General features: G+C 47.6%; 1 protein-coding gene across 1 annotated transcript in view; it reads left to right on the top strand.

Annotated features, from left to right (window-relative positions):
- The window catches only part of PPIL2 (peptidylprolyl isomerase like 2), an 80071-nt gene extending 71601 nt beyond the window's left edge, over window positions 1–8470 (top strand). The window contains exons 19-20 of the mRNA XM_028709404.2: window positions 234–373; window positions 6346–8470. Coding sequence (XP_028565237.2) covers window positions 234–373; window positions 6346–6439 — 234 coding nt within the window. The 3' untranslated portion in view covers window positions 6440–8470. The remainder of the gene's footprint in view (window positions 1–233; window positions 374–6345) is intronic.
- Window positions 8471–18021: the final 9551 nt, after the last annotated feature.

Raw genomic sequence — 18021 nt, 5'->3', positions numbered from 1 at the left:
TGAAGGGGGGTCAAGATGGGAGGCAGTGACTGGCCAAAGGCCACTCAAGTGAGCTTCATGGCTGAGTGGGAGAATTTGAACCCTGCTCTCCCAGGTCCTAGTGCAGCACACTCACCGCTTCGCCACGTTGGCTCTCGATATCTAGATAGATGACCCTCTGTCTGGTCTGTTTGATATCATGCCTTCTGGGACCTTAACCTGCTCTTGTGTCTTTTTTCACCTAATCTTCAAAGGTTGCCAAAGAGAGAGAGAAGGCCCAGCAAGAAGAGGAAGCAGCCAAGGAGAAGACCAAAGTCGTCGTCCCAAAGAAGGAGCAGCACATTCCGAAGACGTACCGGGAGGGTGTCGGGAAGTACATCAACATAGCTGCAGCGTGAGTTGCGCGACTGAACTTGAGAAGTGAAACTGCTCCGCATCTTTATTACGTAGGCAAGACCAGACTGTTTGCCTTTTGGCCCCCAGTATTGTCAACACGGGTGGCGCTGTGGGTTAAACCACAGAGCCTAGGACTTGCCGATCAGAAGGTCGGAGGTTCGAATCCCCGTGACGGGGTGAGCTCCCGTTGCTCGGTCCCTGCTCCTGCCAACCTAGCAGTTCGAAAGCAGGCCAGTGCAAGTAGATAAATGCAGTGGTACCCCGCAAGACGAACGCCTCGCAAGACGGAAAACCCGCCTCCTCCCGCCGCCCGGCTTCGGAACGAAGCTCCGAAGCCGGGCGGCGGGGCGGGAACGCCTCCTCCCGATGCCCGGCTTCGGAACGAAGCTCCGAAGCCGGGCGGCGGGGCACGAACTCCTCCTCCCGCCGCCCGGCTTCGGATGGCTTTCCTGAAGACTTGGGGTGGGAGGAGGGTTTTCCTTCCCACCGCCAACATTCAGAATGCTGTTCTGAATGTTGGCGGTGGGGAGGAAATACCCTCCTCCCACGCAAGCCCCGGGAACAGAGGGAAAGCGCTGCGCGCCTTCCCCTCTGTTCCCATACCTGTCCTGAAGGCTTGCGGTGGGGAGAAAAGCCCTTCTCCGCACCGCCAGCCTGGCAAGCGGTTTCCCTAGGAACGCATTAATTGATTTTCAATGCATTCCTATGGGAAACCGTGCTTCGCAAGACGAAAAACTCGCAAGAAGAAAAAACTTGCGGAACGAATTAATTTCGTCTTGCGAGGCACCACTGTAGGTACCCCTCCAGCGGGAAGGTAAACGGCGTTTCCGTGCGCTGCTCTGGTTTGCCAGAAGCGGCTTAGTCCTGCTGGCCACATGACCCGGAAGCTGTACGCCGGTTCCCTCGGCCTATAGAGCGAGATGAGCGCCACAATGCCAGAGTCAAGCCACGACTGGACCTAATGGTCAGGGGTCCCTTTACCTTTACTATTGTCAACTTTGGCAGCACACTCTCCAGGATATCAGGATGTCATGTGCAACCTTCAAAAGCTGAAGGTGTTGGAGATGGGAATGTTTTCAGGAGGCGGTGGGTGGGACAAGAGTTATTATTATTATTATTATTATTATTATTATTATTATTAGATTTATATCAGTAGTGTTTGAGTAAAACAGTGAAAGTGAGTAGCTGTCAGGCTTCAGGGACGCGGCTCCCCCACCCCACCCCGGCAGTAGATAAGCAGAACAAAGTGATAGGAGTCTCTTACCAGTTAGAAAGTTTACCGAGCACAGCGAGAGAACAGAGAATCCATTCCTAGGATGAAGGGGCTCCCAATTAAGGGTGCCACCCACTTCCCCCCTAGTCACCCCTGTCACTTCTGCATCTTGCAACCTGATCTCAAAAGCACTGTGCTTTTTCTGAGCTGCCGCCTTATCTGCTCTCCTTGACCTTGGGCTGAGCGGATGGACGCTTTCCAGCAAAAGTGAATCTGTTAACTCACTCTCTTGTCCAGTTCTTCTCCTAGCTTAGGGGTCAGCAGCCCTTTTTAGCCATGGGCTGATCCACCGTCCCTCAGACCATTTGTTGGGCCGGACTATATTTTGAAGGGGGGGAAATGAACGAATTCCTATGCCCCGCAAATAACCCAGAGATGCATTTTAAATAAAAGCACACATTCTACTCATGTAAGAACACGCTGATTCCCGGACCTTCTGCGGGCCGGATTGAAAAGGCAATTGGGCCGCATCCGGTCCACAGGCCTTAGGTTGCCTACTCATATCCTAGCTGTTCACCACCCAGTTCTTTGGTCTTCTGAACTATGACCCTCTGCAAACCACTGTTCCAAATCTGTACTGTCCCACTGTTTCTGGGAAGATTCAGGATCCTGATCAGGAGCAGAGGGAGGCTCCCACCGTTCCTCCTCATTGCCGCCCTCCTCAGCACAGTCCCTGACATCAGCAGGTTATTTTCTCTCTCTCAAGCACACAAAATAAGAACATTGCCTGTCTCGTATCACAAGCTTTACTACTACTACTACTACTACTAATAATAATAATAATAATAATAATAATACATTTTACTTATACTCCGCCCTCCCCAGCCAAGGCCAGCTCAGGGTGGCTAACAAGCAATAATAAAAACAAGTTGAATGAATACAATTTAAAAACAAGATTAAAATACAACATTAAAACATTAAAATGCAGCCTCATCACAGGAGGAGAAAGGAAAAAGAAAGAGGGGGAGGGAATCACATTGGCTCCAAGCCAGGCGGAACAACTCTGTCTTACAGGCCCTGCGGAAAGAAATCAGATCCTGCAGGGCCCTGGTCTCATGAGGCAGAGCGTTCCACCAGACCGGAGCCAGTGTTGAAAAGGCCCTGGCTCTGGTTGAGGCTAGAATCATAGAGTTGGAATAGACCACAAGGGCCATCGAGTCCAACCCCCTGCCAAGCAGGAAACACCATCAGAGCACTCCTGACATATGGTTGTCAAGCCTCTGCTTAAAGACCTCCAAAGAAGGAGACTCCACCACACACCTTGGCAGCAAATTCCACTGTCGAACAGCTCTTACTGTCAGGAAGTTCTTCCTAATGTTTAGGTGGAATCTTCTTTCTTGTAGTTTGGATCCAGGCTAAACATGCCCAGCTCCCTTAGCCGTTCCTCATAAGGCATCGTTTCCAGGCCTTTGACCATTTTGGTTGCCCTCCTCTGGACACGTTCCAGTTTGTCAGTGTCCTTCTTGAACTGTGGTGCCCAGAACTGGACACAGTACTCCAGGTGAGGTCTGACCAGAGCAGAATCTGACTTCCTTAGGGCCCAGGACCTCTAGGGTGTTGCTATTTATGGACTTTAAGGTCCTCCGTGGGGCATACCAGGAGAGGCGGTCCCGTAGGTACAAGGGTCCTAGAAACATACTTTTAAAAGAAGGCAAGCTGGGAATCTAGGACTTATGGTTCCTCCATCGCTGTAGATGCCCATCTCTGGATGGAAGGAGGCGAATGGCAGCTGAGTGGAGCTGAAGGGCTGGGCCTCCCTGTCTCCCCTTTTCCTCATGATAGTGTTGGCTCAAGGGTTCATCCCAGTAAATCACTACAAAGTATTAAAATGCCTGGAACGCTTGGGGAGGTTTGCAGAAGAGAGCCCATTTTCACCAAAGTTCCTCCTGTCTCTTTCTCCTTCCCTTAGAAAATAAAAAGCGATGAGAGAGGGGGAAAACTTGAGCGAGTGAACGAGAGAGAATTGATGGCAGTTACCCTGATGTGATCCACTTTAGATTAGACTAGGGCCCACCAGTTGAAGACAAACAGCCTGAGGCGAAGGTGTGATGTTTCGCTGACCGATGTTGCTTCTTGCCTCTGATACGAAGCCATGCCAGGAGCCCATTGAGTTTAAAATTGCTTTTTCTCCTCCAGTCTTGGTTTGCCATGAAGATGCGGAGGGAAAATAATTGATGCCTGTTCGCAGGGAGTCTGGCTCCTCTGGCGTTCTTCTCTTTCACTCCTGCCTTCCAGTCTTAAGTTCCGTTTTTTAAAAGGGAAGAGGATCATTCGGAGTCCATGGACTCCTTTGAGCACTTAGTCATTAGACGACTGTGAGTGTGAGCAGGAGGAGTCAGGAATAGCAGGGGTGGGTGGTGGTGGGAGCTGAAGGGTTTAGCCGCTGCCTTTTCTAGGAAAGTCAGCGTTGCACACAGATAAAGAGTTCCTAAGCACTGAAAAGATTACGATACCCCATTTGTAATTCAAAGTGAACCCAATGAGAAACGGAAAGACAACTTTATGCTTTTTTGAAACGACACGAGACTTGACGCGTGTGCCAAAATGCACATGCATTTGTGTTATACGCAACCCGTGGTGGGATCTGATTTCAAGGTGCTGGTTTTAACCTTTAAAGCCCTATACGGCCTAGGACCCTCGTACCTATGGGACCGCCTTTCCTGGTATGCCCCACGGAGGACCTTACAGTCTTCAAAGAAAAACATATTGGAGATCCCAGGCCACAGGGAGGTTAGGCTGGCCTCAACCAGAGCCAGGGCTTTTTCAGCCGTGGCCCCGATCTGGTGGAACCCTCTTGTCACAAGAGACTAAGGCTCTGCGGGACTTGACATCTTTCTGCAGGGCCTGCAAGACGGAGCTGTTCCGCCAGGCCTTTGGCCAGGGCACAGTCTGACCTCCTCCTTCGGCAATCCTCACAGAACTCTAGCACAATGGTTGCCATTAAGTTGATTCAGAATTGACTTTAGAATGAACTGATTTTAGAATGTATTTTAATTAATTGATTGTGATTTTATGTAAACCGTGTTACTTTTACTGTTGTTAGCCGCTCTGAGCCCGGCTTCGGCTGGGGAGGGCGGGATATAAATAAAATTTTATTATTTTATTATTATTATTCATAGAATAGTTTGTAGAATTGGAAGGGTCCTGAGGGTCATCTAGTCCAACCCCTGCAATGCAGGAATATTTTGCCCAGTGTGGTGGGGCTCGAACCCATGACCCTGAGATTAAGAGTCTTGTGCTGTACCAATTTCCTCACGGTCTTTAAATCTACGTTGGTAGGGTGGCCCCTTGGTTTCCCTTTTGGTTTGGTATCGGTGGGGATACATAATGATAAAAAGAGAACAGGGGGAAATGGGGAAAGACGGCGCAATGGAGTATAAGGAAGTCTAACAAAGTTCTGGTTTTCCCCATGATATCCACATTGCTGCTTTTTAAAAAATATATATACTAAATCCTTTCAAAAACTTCTCAATTTGTGTATGTGTGTTCCTGCTTCGCTGGTGCCCTAAGCATCTACCTTGTCTGCCCATTGGGTAACCCAGAACTGCTTGCTCCCTGAGCAAAGGCACTAAGAGCAGGACGGAGCAGCCTCAGCTTTGCAATACATTGGGGCTTCCAAGGCCAGTTGGTGTTCCTTGACGGGGGGGGGGGTCTTGGTCAGCTCAAGGCCAACACCCACCCAGACTTGCTAGCCACACTGAGGTCCAGCTCCGAGGGCCTTCGCAGGAGTCGCATCCCTGTGGAATACCCTCCCATCAGATGTCAAGGAGATAAATGACTGTACAACTTGTAGAAGGCAACTGAAGGCAGCCCTGTATCAGGAAGTTTTTAATATTGGATGCTTTTATATTTGTTGGAAGCCTCCCAGAGCGGCTGAAGCAACCCAGTCAGATAGGTACAAATAATAAAAAAATTTATTGTTACTATTAGTCGAAAAGCAGGATATAAATCTACAAAATGAATAATTTTAAAAAAGCAAACAGTACCTCAGGTTCTTCATGTTTTTGAGCAAGAGAAGAGCTCAGTACTCTGCTGTTGAGCAGATGGCAATGGGGACTGAGACTCAGGGTTAGAGCCCAAGCTTTCTGTGTTGAAGGCGGCAGGTTCAATCCTCAGCATCTCACTAAAAAATGAATCTCAGGTGGACTTTTTGTGGGGGACTCCAGAGAGTGTGCTGCTGATCGGAGTAGACCAGCGTTTGCCAACTTGGTGCCCTCCAGATGTTTTAGGCTTCCACTCTCATCAGCCACACAGCACAACTGCTGTGGCTGATGGGAGGTGTAGCCCAAAATGTCTGGAGGACTCACAGGTGTTCAGATGCTCCACTGGACAGTACGAGACTGGGTGAACAAGTTGTCTTACTATACAGAAGCTTTATGTGTAAAGCCACACCCACACCGTGGTTTCATTGGGGAGGCCCAGATTCACACACCCTATTCAGTAACAGAACAGTACCGAGTGACCAGCCACCCTTTTTCAGCCTAACCTGCTTCACAAGATGGTTGTGCGGGTCAAGAGGAGGGAGGGGTGCTGCTCTTTGGATTCATGGGTGGGGCAGAAGATGTAAATAAAAAGGGCTGCCCTCCATCCTGGTTGCATGCACTCAGAAGGAAGTTGAACTCATTGGGGTTCATTTCCCCAGGCGGGTGGGGCTAGGCTCACAGCCTGAGCCCTGACCAGTGTGGTTTCTGTTACAGGAAGCGAGTGGCTGAAGATGATGGGCCGTCCACCAGCACAGCTGCCAAGAAAGAGAAGAAGAGCGCAGGCTTTGGGGACTTCAGCTCCTGGTAGGGACCAAAAACCCAACCGTAACCAAGCCTGGACTCTGGACAGAGAAAGCCCAAGTTGTACATCTTCCCTGCAGCAGGCAAAGGAACCCAACCACTTCAAGACAATTCCCTAACATGGTTTAAGTCAGATTTCGTTGGCCTTTCTCTCTCTCTCTCTCGCCCTTCTCAGGAAGAACCGCTTTGCTTTTTCCGTGAGCTGCTGTGCTCCCTAATTCAAGGAGGACTCTTAATGCATTGTTTCTCAGCAGATTTATCAGCAGAACACGAGAGGATGCTAAAAACAGATGAATGAGTGAGGTTCTATTCCCGGCTTAAATGGGTAATTGCCAGATTTCAGAGGAGGCGGCGAGAGCATTAGAGCTGTACCCTTGTTGCAGGAGACACATAACCCTTTACGCCTTCCCAGTTTTAATTTGTAAACACCGCCTGAGCACCCGCCCTCCATTTCACACCACCCACTGCACTGTATGAGAGCAACCTTACTGCTGCTTAGAAGCATCCACCCCTTCTCTCTGTGGGCTCTGGGATCGTAACAGAGCTGCAGCTGTCCAGCGTCCTCTCTCTTAGGAATACAGTTCCGAGCTACCAGGTTTGAGGGAGGGATCTTCATCAGTTCGGTTCAGAACTTCTGCTTGCAGGCACAAATCGAAGCTCCAATGCCCCCCCTCGTTTTTGATGTGCAGCATGAAGAGGTTGCAGCCCAGTTAGGACACAGAAAAACGACCTCTCACTTTAAGAAGCACAGGGACCAGACTCGAGGGTTTGCTCACTCCTTTGCCCACAATTTTAATCATTTGCAAGTTCCCTCCAAGTGCTTTTGACCCTTTGGGGTGACCCTTAGGAGGAGAATCAGCTAGAAGATGCCATTTGGAGAGGAATCGGTCAGCAAGGAGCAGTTTGAGCCTTCTCTCTGCTTGAAGCTAGCCCCTCCTAAACCTACTATCCCCATGAACAAAAATGGCTGCCCACCAGTCACCGTGTGCATTTCTGTGCAATGCGCATTCTGCCCTTTCTGCTAAATATGGGCAGAGTTGAGGTGTGTCTGGAGCCCCACATTGCTTAGAAGCGTTGGCTGAGTGAACGCCAAATGCCAGTTTATAGTCCAATGGAGACAAGTTTGCTTATGTATATATGTATTTCTATTTTCATATAATTCAAAAATTATATTTATAGGTAAATAAAAGAAGTATCCCCACCACCACTGGCACAAATATGTGCGACTTTTCTAGCTGTCGGTATTGCAGGAAATCAATCAAAAGGGCTCGCTGTTAGCAGGAAGTTGTAATAAAAGAAAGATGCTAGCTAGAGAGTCATTGATTACATTTGTTTTTACTCATTGGTCTTGTTCACATGTAACAGTAAACCGTAGTCAGTAATAAACCATGGCTTACTCTGAACAAGCAGTGCGCTGCTTAGTCACTTTCTCTCTGTTCTGCCTTGTCCCTCTGGGAGAAACAAACTGAGTGCTGATTCTAACATAATACTGAATCAATCTTTGTGGTTCGTTTCTCCCCCAGACTGGCAGGGTGGAGCAAAAGGAATGAACTGGTTTTTGGGCACCAGAAGTTACTAATGATGGGTTACTGTTATGTGCTACCTGGGCCGGTATCCAAAAGCAGTGAAACCAGCTCTTGGCAAAAGTTGCCCAAATAAAGTGGCCAGTCCTCCACTTCCGATGTACAGACCACACCCTCCCTGGGAGCCAGCCTAGAATATTTAAATGATCTTTGCAGACTGAGCAACGGATTGCTGCTAAAAGACTGGCTCCAAATTCCACCCACCTACAGACCATCATAATAGCAGCACCCTGGCCAGACACATTGGAGTATTTACTTCTGCCGCTTGGACTGATCAGCTGACATCCCTTGGCAAGAAGTGAGGACCTCTTGCTTGAGAAAATAACTTTTTATATCGCAGTACCACCTTGTTTATGAAGAAAGAAAACCTCAAGTCCCCTTGACACAAAATTGTAGCAGGACAATTTCTGTGATACGGGTTTTTTTCCCCATTAAAGATTTAAATTTTCATTTGCTTCCTGCTTTCCCGTTCAGTTTTTCCGGAACCCTGCCAAAACTCTTTTGTTTGGCTTGCCAGGAAATGAGTCACCTATATTTTCTAAGATTCTTACTGGAGCCTTGATTTCTTTTGAGGAAATGGTTTGCAGCTCTATAAGGAATTCAGCCTTGTTTGAAAAGATGAACATGGAGCCTTCAGTTTATTTGCTGTGTGTGTGTTCAAAGCAGAGACAAGAAGTGTCAACAGCTGGCCTTCTGGGTGGCTGGTGTGAGGAGCCTAGTACACCAGAAAAGTCCACTGCCTTTAGTCCAAGCTTGTTGCTACTGTTTACTTAAAAGCTATCTTCTTCTTTAGTGATCACTCGTAGCCAAGTAAGATTGTCTTCCATGAACACAGTTTTAACAGTGAAACCGTGAGGGACTGTGGAGGCCAATTCTGGATCCACACATCCTTCCACAGTGGGGACATAGGTTTCCGGGCGGGAATTGATCACGGTGAGAGTTTGCCAAGCGTACCTTCCTCTTAGCACATTTCTCCCTTTTGTCCTGAGTTCAAGCATCTTCAAAGCCCATGGCACCTTTGGTCAAGGCTGTTCTCCAATTGGAGTGCTCGCAGGCCAGTGTTTCCCAGTTGTTGGTGTCTATACTAGATTTTGTAAGATTTGCCTTGAGAGAGTCTTTAAACCTCTTTTGTTGACCACCAGCATTACACTTTGCATTTTTAAGTTTGGAATACAGTCATACTTCATGTTGCGTCTGCTTCAGGTTACATGTTTTCGTGTTGTGTCCCGCGGCATCCCGGAAGTACCGGAATGGGTTACTTCCAGGTTTTGCCGCTCGCACAGCGCACAGACTTGGTTCAGCTTGGTCAGTTCTGGGTTATGGATGGGCCTCCGGAACGGATCCCATCCGTAACACAAGGTTCCGCTGTAGAGTAGTTGCTTTGGAATACAATAATCAGGCATCCACACAACATCACCAGTCCAACGAAGTTGATGTTGAAGAATCATTGCTTCGGCACTGGCATTAGTTTACCTGTCTTCCCAAGTGACGTGTAAAATTTTTCGGAGATACTGTTGATGGAATCTTTTCAAATATACGCAATTTCACCTAAACGTGTGGTGCCTTGGAACGTAACCCCCGCTTAAATTGGGAATTGCCTGTACTGCATCCAAATTGTGTGCAGGGGATGCAGTACTTGGAAAAGGGAAAAGATGGTTTAAAATGAATTCTGATTAAATGCCTGGAAATAACAACAGAGTGGGAGCCTGCTTGACTTCAGCCGGTGGGGAGTTCCATAAAATGGAGCCTACATTTCTAAAAGTATGGCTCCTGGTACGTACGAGTCATTCATCGGAGCTATGAGGGACCACAAACAGTGACTCCCCTGTAGACCTCAGGGATATAAGAGGTTAGAGGTATCCTGGACCCAAGATGCCTAGTTGCTCACCTGTCCTCTGTCCAGACTGATCCCAACCCCAAAGAGAAGGAATCACTGCTTGGTCATCTGTCATCACTCTAGAGATGTGTGTCGTTGTTTGTGAAAGTTACTGCTTTGGAGAGCCTCACATCAAATACCTCCCAAAAGCTGTAACCAGCACACTTTTTTTCTGTTCTCCTTTGTCCTCACAGAAGGTGGCTTCCTGGGAGCAGGGGGTAGAATATATCAGGGTTGAACAGAAGATGCAGTAATTACAGTATATAAGCCAAACCGGTGCTTTAAAAACGGACAGAACTATTACAAAGGAAAAAGCAGGTTTTAGCAGGAGCAAAAGTCTGATGAGCAAAAGGAAATCAAAACTGTCTACATCAAAAGTGCTTCTGAGACAAGGGGCTTGCTGCCTGGAACTGAATACAGAATCACCCAGATGTATGAAGCAAAAGACGAGAGAGAGTGTGTTTATAAAGAAAAGCAATTAATTCTGTTTGCTGCAGATTGGTTTTCAATTTGTGGCTGGACATGCAAGAGGAAATAGTTATCTTGAAGAAGACAGGCAGTGCCTCTTTCCCTGTGACTTTAGAATCTCTCGCTCAAAATCATTGATCAGCTAAACAAAAGAGGGTTGGGAAGGGATGAAAGCTGGCAGAGAAACCATTTCTTACCCTAATTGGTGACACTTTCAGGCACTATGTAACTGAGGACTTGTTCATGAGTCACTTGCTTACGTGACAACACATGTGACTGTCTTTCTTTTGAAAGCCATAAATTCTACTTCAGATGGCCTCATATTCCAGGGCTTAACTGCAGCCTGAGCTTAGCTCAGGGTTCCCCAAACTTGGGTCTCCAGCTGATTTTGGACTACAACTCCCATCATCCATAGGTAACAGGACCAGTGGTCAAGGATGATGGGTATTGTAGTCCAACAACAGCTGGTGACCCGAGTTTGGGAAATGCTGGCATAGCAGGTGTTTATTACTACCGCTGTGCCAGGGAAAAATTTGCCTGCTTAACTTGTGCATCAGAAGTTCCTGTTTAAAAGTACTTCAACAAAACATGGCTGGAGGGTGGGGCTGGGGCTCCAGTGAGATACAGTCGCTGGCACTGTAGTCTCCAAAATTGGCTCTATATTTTAAAGCAACAACATTCAAGTGAGCAGTGGAGTAACGCTACAGGGGATCATTATTCAGCAGGTCATGTCTATCTTATGCCCTGTTCACAGATCACAGGAGAACACTGTTCCCTTTGTTTATATAAGCACCATCAATATGCATGGTGCCTTTACATGCTTGCTTCATTGCTTGTTGGGCCCTCCTCCTCAATCTGTGGAAAGAAAAGTAGCTGAAGTTAGCCCTGCCACTGGGCCAACTATCCCTGTGCGTTGTATCCAGTGCAGCATTATGTTAAAGTCGCCTGTTGGTATAGTTGTTGCTCTGGTGGAATGTTGTTATGCAAGGGAAAAAGCAGGTACACCATCAAAATAGTGTGCAACAGATTGCACAAGAATCCGCTGTTGCAAACTTTGGGTACAGTGGTGCCCCGCAAGACGAATACCTCGCAAGACGAAAAACCCGCTAGACGAAAGGATTTTCTGTTTTTCGATGCGCTTCGCAAGACGATTTTCCCTATGGGCTTGCTTCGCAAGACGGAAACGTCTTGCGAGTCGTGCGATTTTTTTTCGCTCCCCCCCCCCTTTTCTAAGCCGCTAATAGCCGCTAAACCGCTAAGCCTTTAATAGCCGCTAAACCGCTAATAGCGCTAATCCGCTAAGCCGCTAATAGGGTTGCTTCGCAAGACAAAAAAAAACCGCTAGACGAAGAGACTCGCGGAACGGATTATTTTCGTCTTGCGAGGCACCACTGTAGTTCAAAAGCTGAGTTGGATTCCTTTAGTGGGCCACCTTTAAACCTTGTCTTCCCCTGACACTAGGACTCTTGCGCTAGCAGACAGAACATTGGTTATGGCTCTTGACACCTTAAGCTGCTCCATGCCATTTGTCAGAAGAGAACAAAATATGTATAGGAAGGAATTTGGGTACCACCACTGAAAAGGCTTCTGAAAAGATCTTAATTATCTGTTCAGCATAGTCATTTATGTCTGATAGTTTTGGGGGGGGGCTCAAGATGACCAACCATAGTTTCATAAAAGCTGTATTCTTCCCCATAAGACTCCTAATAGTGGCTGCTATCATCATCATCATCATCATCATCGTTATTAGAAAATTTGTATACTGCCTTATACCCGTAGATCTTAAGGCGGTTCACAACATAAAACTCTGAATAATAAGTTTATTGTAGCATAGGTTTCCGTGGACTAGAATCAGATGCATGGAGCGTCATCCTCAGTTTGCAGGTTATGTATATACAGTACAGGGTTCTGCAAACTCTGAGATCAGAGGGAAGTGAAGTACAGACAGTAATGTTACTGGGTTATGGAAGTAGGGCAAAGTAAAAAGAAAGAAAAGGCAAATATTCCTGTTTCCCTTACAGAATTATATACCCAACTATGGCACTCTTGAAACTTTGCTGTGCTTTCCCTCCCCCCGTTGATCAAATCATAGATGTCATGGGGAAACCAATTACTTAAATATCCCTATAACATAGGAAGCTGCCTTGCACTGAGTCAGAGCATTGGCCTTTCTAACAGTAAAGTCACATCTTGGTTTTCTAAGAACAGCTTAGTTCTTGAACGTTTTGGCTCCTGAACACCGCAAACCCGGAAGTGAGTGTTCTGGTTTGTGAACTATTTTTGGAAGCTGAACATCTGACGGTGCTTCCAATTGGCTGCAGAAGCTTCCTGCAGCCTATCGGAGCTGCACTTTGGTTTCCGAACGTTTTGGAATTCAAACGGACTTCCGGAACGGATTCTGTCCAACTTCCAAGGTACCACTGTATTATCTGCACAGTCTGGTAGCGGCTTTTCAGGTTCTCAGGCAAGGTCTCTTCTTGCCCTGCCTAGAGATGCTGGGGATTGAACCAGGGACCCTCTGCATGAGGGCAAATGCTCTTCCACTGAGCTATGAAACTTTCTAACTTTCTCAACACTCACTCACTCACTGACTGTAGAGTGGAAAGTACTAAGGTCTGGTTTATCAAACTGAATCTGGATGATGAAGATGCCAATGGTTTGTTTTCAGTTGTGCTGTGGGGATGGGGGGAAGGGACAAAGAACCGATAATGAACGGGGTCCTCAAAGATAGGCGCAATAGATGACCACATTTTAAAATTACTGTATTTTTCACTCCATAAGACACACTTTTTCCCTCCTAAAAAGTAAGGGGAAATGTGTGTGCGTCTTATGGAGTAAGTGCAGGGGGGAGGCAGGCAGGGAAAGCCCCCAAGAGCCGCACACAAGCTCCGCATGGCTCTTGCCGGCCTTTCCCCAGGAGGGAGAAGGGACTGACGCGGCCAGACAGTCCCTTCTCCCTCCTCGTAGAAAAGCCCGCAGGAGCCGCGCTCTCCTTAAAGGGTGCGCGGCTCCTGTGGGCTTTTGCGGGAGGTGGGGGAATTGCCGGCTGGGGGGGAGAGGGAATTTTTATTATTATTATTTCCCCCTCTAAAAACTAGGTGCACCTTATGGTCTGGTGCACCTTATGGAGTGAAAAATATGGTATTTACTTAGAAGAACTTCTGCTCCCCTCTTCAACCAGGACTGTTCCTGCCTGACTACCTAAAGACTCTCCCACAACCCACCCTGGTCCCACACAAGACCATTCAAAATCTATGGTCCCAAATTAATCAAACTGCGCCACTGCTTACTTTGCTTGTTCCTCACAACTGGCACTTCACAGGACTAAGGGCCGTGCTGCAACCCCCTGTCTTCCTGAAGCTGCGAGGGAAGCCTTTGAGGAGATTGGGACAAGCGATTACAGAAAAAGGAGCAAATGCAATAGTGTGGTTTTTTTGGCCTCTTTGGCTTCACTTGATGGTCAATGGCCATCATCTGCCATGTGCAAGGACCAAAAGCTTTTGTCCGCAAAGGCCTCGTTTGGTTTCTGCCCAGGCTATTTGCTTATAGCCTCTGGTTCATCAGGTCATAATAAGCCACTGTTGCAGTCCAGTGTATATGTCTTGCTCACTGTTTCAGCCTAGCATGTGGCATGAATCAATCCAATCTCTGTCATCTTCCACCAAGCTGAAAAACTGCTGCCTTTGAGGATGACCTCACTCCTCTGGGAACAGGCGCCAAAGGAAGTATTGTTTTGCTGCGCTCCCCCCCCCCCCCAAATATTCCCCCTCCCCAAAGATGAGGATGATAACAACTCTGCTGGAAATAGAAAACAAAGAGGGAGGGAGATCAGGGTGATTTCTCTGAGACATTATGACCCAGTGTATACGCCATTCAAACATAAAAGCCTAAATTGGCTGAAACATAAGATGTGGTTTTAAAATGATGTGCACTCCCTCTCTCATTCTCCAGTGCATGCTCACGTTAAATAACAAGAAAGACGGCAAAAAAATAATTTTATGTCATGCATCTACTGAGATGGGTTTGCTGGCCAAGGCCTTCGCCACCATGCTTCCTGAGCCTAGAACTGGACACCCAATTCAATCATCTCTTCGATAAATACAAAGAGAGCTTTGATAACAGCAAATTCGTTCGTACATGAGCGTTTGCACACAGGGGTGGTGCTGTCTCTTCATTTCATTTATTTTACAGAATTTTGTAGGGTGCTCAATTGTCGAAAAGGGACGCGGATGGCGCTGTGGGTTAAACCACAGAGCCTAGGGCTTGTCGATCAGAAGGTCGGCGGTTTGAATCCCCATGACAGGGTGATCTCCCGTTGCACGGTCCCTGCTCCTGCCAACCTAGCAGTTCGAAAGTACGTTAAAGTGCAAGTAGATGAATAGGTACCCCTCCAGCGGGAAGGTAAATGGCATTTCCGTGCGCTGCTCTGGTTCGCCAGAAGCAGCTTAGTCATGCTGGCCACATGACCCGGAAGCGTACGCCGGCTCCCTCGGCTAGTAAAGCGAGATGAGCGCCGCAACCCCAGAGTTGGCCACGACTGGACCTAAAGGTCAGGGGACCCTTTACCTTTTACAATTGTCGAAACCTCAAAGGGGTTTGCATAAAAATCCATTGGAATTATTGATAAAAGACTGAAGTGCAAAGCAAGCTGGCCGCTATATTGACAATGTGATGGATGCAGCAGATGGGACTCCAGGTGAATTTTTTCCCCAAGGGGGAAGAGATGCCTCCTGAAAGCCGATAGCATCCACTAAGATTACAGAAGAAAAAGCAAACAAGCAGAGAGGTGCCTTGGATTTCACAAGAGCCTAAGCTGTTTTCACACCAACATGCGCACCTCCCACACCACAAATTGTTACGGAGGCCAAGGTTCCATACAGGGCAATCTGTGCTGCTTCTGTCCACAGCCAGCTGTCTGGGTGGCCACCTACGTACATTCCAACCACAGGGATACAGAACTAAGATAAGAGCTACTCGGCTGAATCAGACCCAAGAGGCCTCCTAATTTAGCTTCCTGCTTCCCACAGGGGCCAGTCGGATGGCTTTGGTGAGCACATCAGCAGGGCAGCCAAGAGGACAGCTCTTTCCATCTCTTGCCGCCTCCCCAGCCATTGGCATTCAGGAGCATGAGGCTGTTGAATCTGGAAGTGCCCTTTGGCAAACCTGGCTAATCGCCAGCAGCTTTTTCTCCATTAATTTCTTGGCTCCTCTTTCAAAATAAGGATAGGTTGGTGGAGGTGGGGAACCTCTGGCCCTCCAGATGTTGGTGACTTACAACTCCTATTAGCTTCAACAAACATGGAAAATGACCAGGGGGGTGATGGAAGCTGTTGTCCAGAAGGCCATTTCTCCATCCGCTGCATGTTTTATAAACTTCCTATTGCGGCTATCTTTCTTTCTAAGCAAATAAAGCCCCAAATATTGTTGCCTTTTCTGATAGGGCAGGCACTCTGATTCCTTGATCGTTTCTGCTCCCTTTTCCAGTGAAACAGATTTATTTTATTTTTAAATGGTGCAACCCAGAGCCGTTTATAATATTCTAAGTATAGCTGCATCGTAGATTTGTATAAGGGTGTTATAAACATATCAGCGGCTTTATTTTAAAATCTCTTCCCTAATGCTTTTAGCTATTTTTGTGAGAGCTCAGTTCCGGCAAATTTTAATCATGCCAAAGACCTCCTTGTCCCAAAAGGCAATAGTTTATGTGATCAAGAGCCAACCAAATCACAGCAAGAGATACTTAACATGAACGGGTTACTCAAGAGGGTCACAGCAGTTTAAATCCTAAAAATGTAGGAAGAACCCTATAGGATCAGAGCAATGTTGAAGAGCTCTTTTGGAATCTAGTGCGGCATCTGGCTTCCACAGTAGCCGACTGATGCCTCTGGGAAGCCCTTGAGTAGACACTGGCTCAATCTTCCAGTTGTCGCTGCCAACAATTCATGAACTCCCATCCTACTAGAACTCATGGAGGTTCAATGAAGCTGGTTGTTTGAAGGTTCAGGATAAAATCAAGTAGAGAGAGAGAGGACCCCTGACAGTTAAGTCCAGATGCGAACGGCTCTGGGGTTGCGGCGCTTATCTCACTTTACGGGCCGAAGGAGCCAACGTTTGTCCACAGTCAGTTTTTCCGGGTCATGTGGCCAGCATGACTAAGCCACTTCTGGCGAAACCAGAGCAACACCATTTACCTTCCTGCCGGAGTGGTACCCATTTATCTACTTGTACTTCGATGTGCTTTTGAACTGCTAGGTTGGCAGGAGCTGAGACCAAACAATGGGAGCTCACCCCGTCGCGGGGATTCAAACTGCCGACCTTCCAATTGGCAAGCCCTAGGCTCTGTGGTTTAGACCACAGCGCCAACCCGCGTCCCTAAAATTAAGTAAGTACACAGCACATAAAGTAAGGAACTCTCTCTCACACAGGTGGCAGTGATGGCCACCAACCTGGATGGCTTTAAAAGAAGATTGGACAAGTTCCTGGAGGATCAGGCAATCAATGGTTACTAGCCATTATGGAGGTATTCTCTTTCTCCACATTTGGCCTTTGGGGAGGCAGTAATGTTTCTGAAAGCCAGTTGCTGGAAACCACAATAGGGGAGAGCACTATTGAGCTCAAGTCCTGCTTGCAGGTTTCCCATTGGGGCACCTGGGATCAGGCCAATAGCCCATCCAGTCCAGCATTCTGTCCTCAGTGTGGCCAGTGTGCAAGCACGAATTGAGCGCAACTTTGTTTGTCCCCCTTGTGATTTCCCAGCATCTGGCATTCAGACGCATGTTGCCTCCCTCCCAACAGTGGAAATGGAACACAGCTTCATCCTCCTTGCATTTGTCTAATCTCTCTAGGTAACTTAAACGTTGAGCTGCTAACAGCTTTTACACAGCATCCATGTTGTGTCAAGGTCCAAAAGTGTCCAATTGCCATTATCTTTTGTAATTATGTTTTGGCTTTAGTGTAGAGAGAGAAGAGAAGAGAAGAGAAGAGAAGAGAAGAGAAGAGAAGAGAAGAGAAGAGAAGAGAAGAGAAGAGAAGAGAGGGAAGAAAGAAAGAAAGAAAGAAAGAAAGAAAGAAAGAAAGAAAGAAAGAAAGAAAGAAAGAAAGAAAGAAAGAAAGAAAGAAAGACAATACAAACTTGAGGAGTGTGGGTGGAAAATTACAGTGACCAATACTGGTCTCCTGCTTAGCCGTAAAATTTATGAGTCATGTGTTTTCCTCAGTGGCGTATTGTGGGTTGTCAGCACCCGGGGCAAGGAAAGTAATTTGCACCCCCTAGAGTGAGCCAGGTAGGGGCAGAGAGCTGCGAGCGCGAGCGTGCCCCCCCCCCCAGATGGTGCAGCCGGCCCCCCTGCACCCCCCCACGCTACGCCACTGGTTTTCCTGACAGCAAGCAATGCTGCAGCTGTCCTTGGAAGGAGGTTGTACTGGTGAACCCTTTCCCAAGGCCTCCGAGGATATGGCTCTGAGTGAACACCTTTGCTCCTTCTGGTGTTATTTCCCCAACAGAAGCCTCTATAGAAGAAGTGGAGGGACTTTTTCCAGCAGTTGAAGGCTGCTTAATATGTCAAAGGGCTGCATGCTGGTAGTGAATGGAGCCAAAACTGGTGGGGTCAGGGCACCCCTTTCTCTCTGCCCTGCCTATGCTCCAGTTTTTCTAGTATTTGA

This window comes from Podarcis muralis, chromosome 16 (genome assembly GCF_964188315.1).
Source record: "Podarcis muralis chromosome 16, rPodMur119.hap1.1, whole genome shotgun sequence".
Lineage (NCBI taxonomy): Eukaryota > Metazoa > Chordata > Lepidosauria > Squamata > Lacertidae > Podarcis > Podarcis muralis.
Note: the sequence above shows the minus strand (reverse complement) of the source record. Positions and strands in the feature narration are given on the sequence as shown.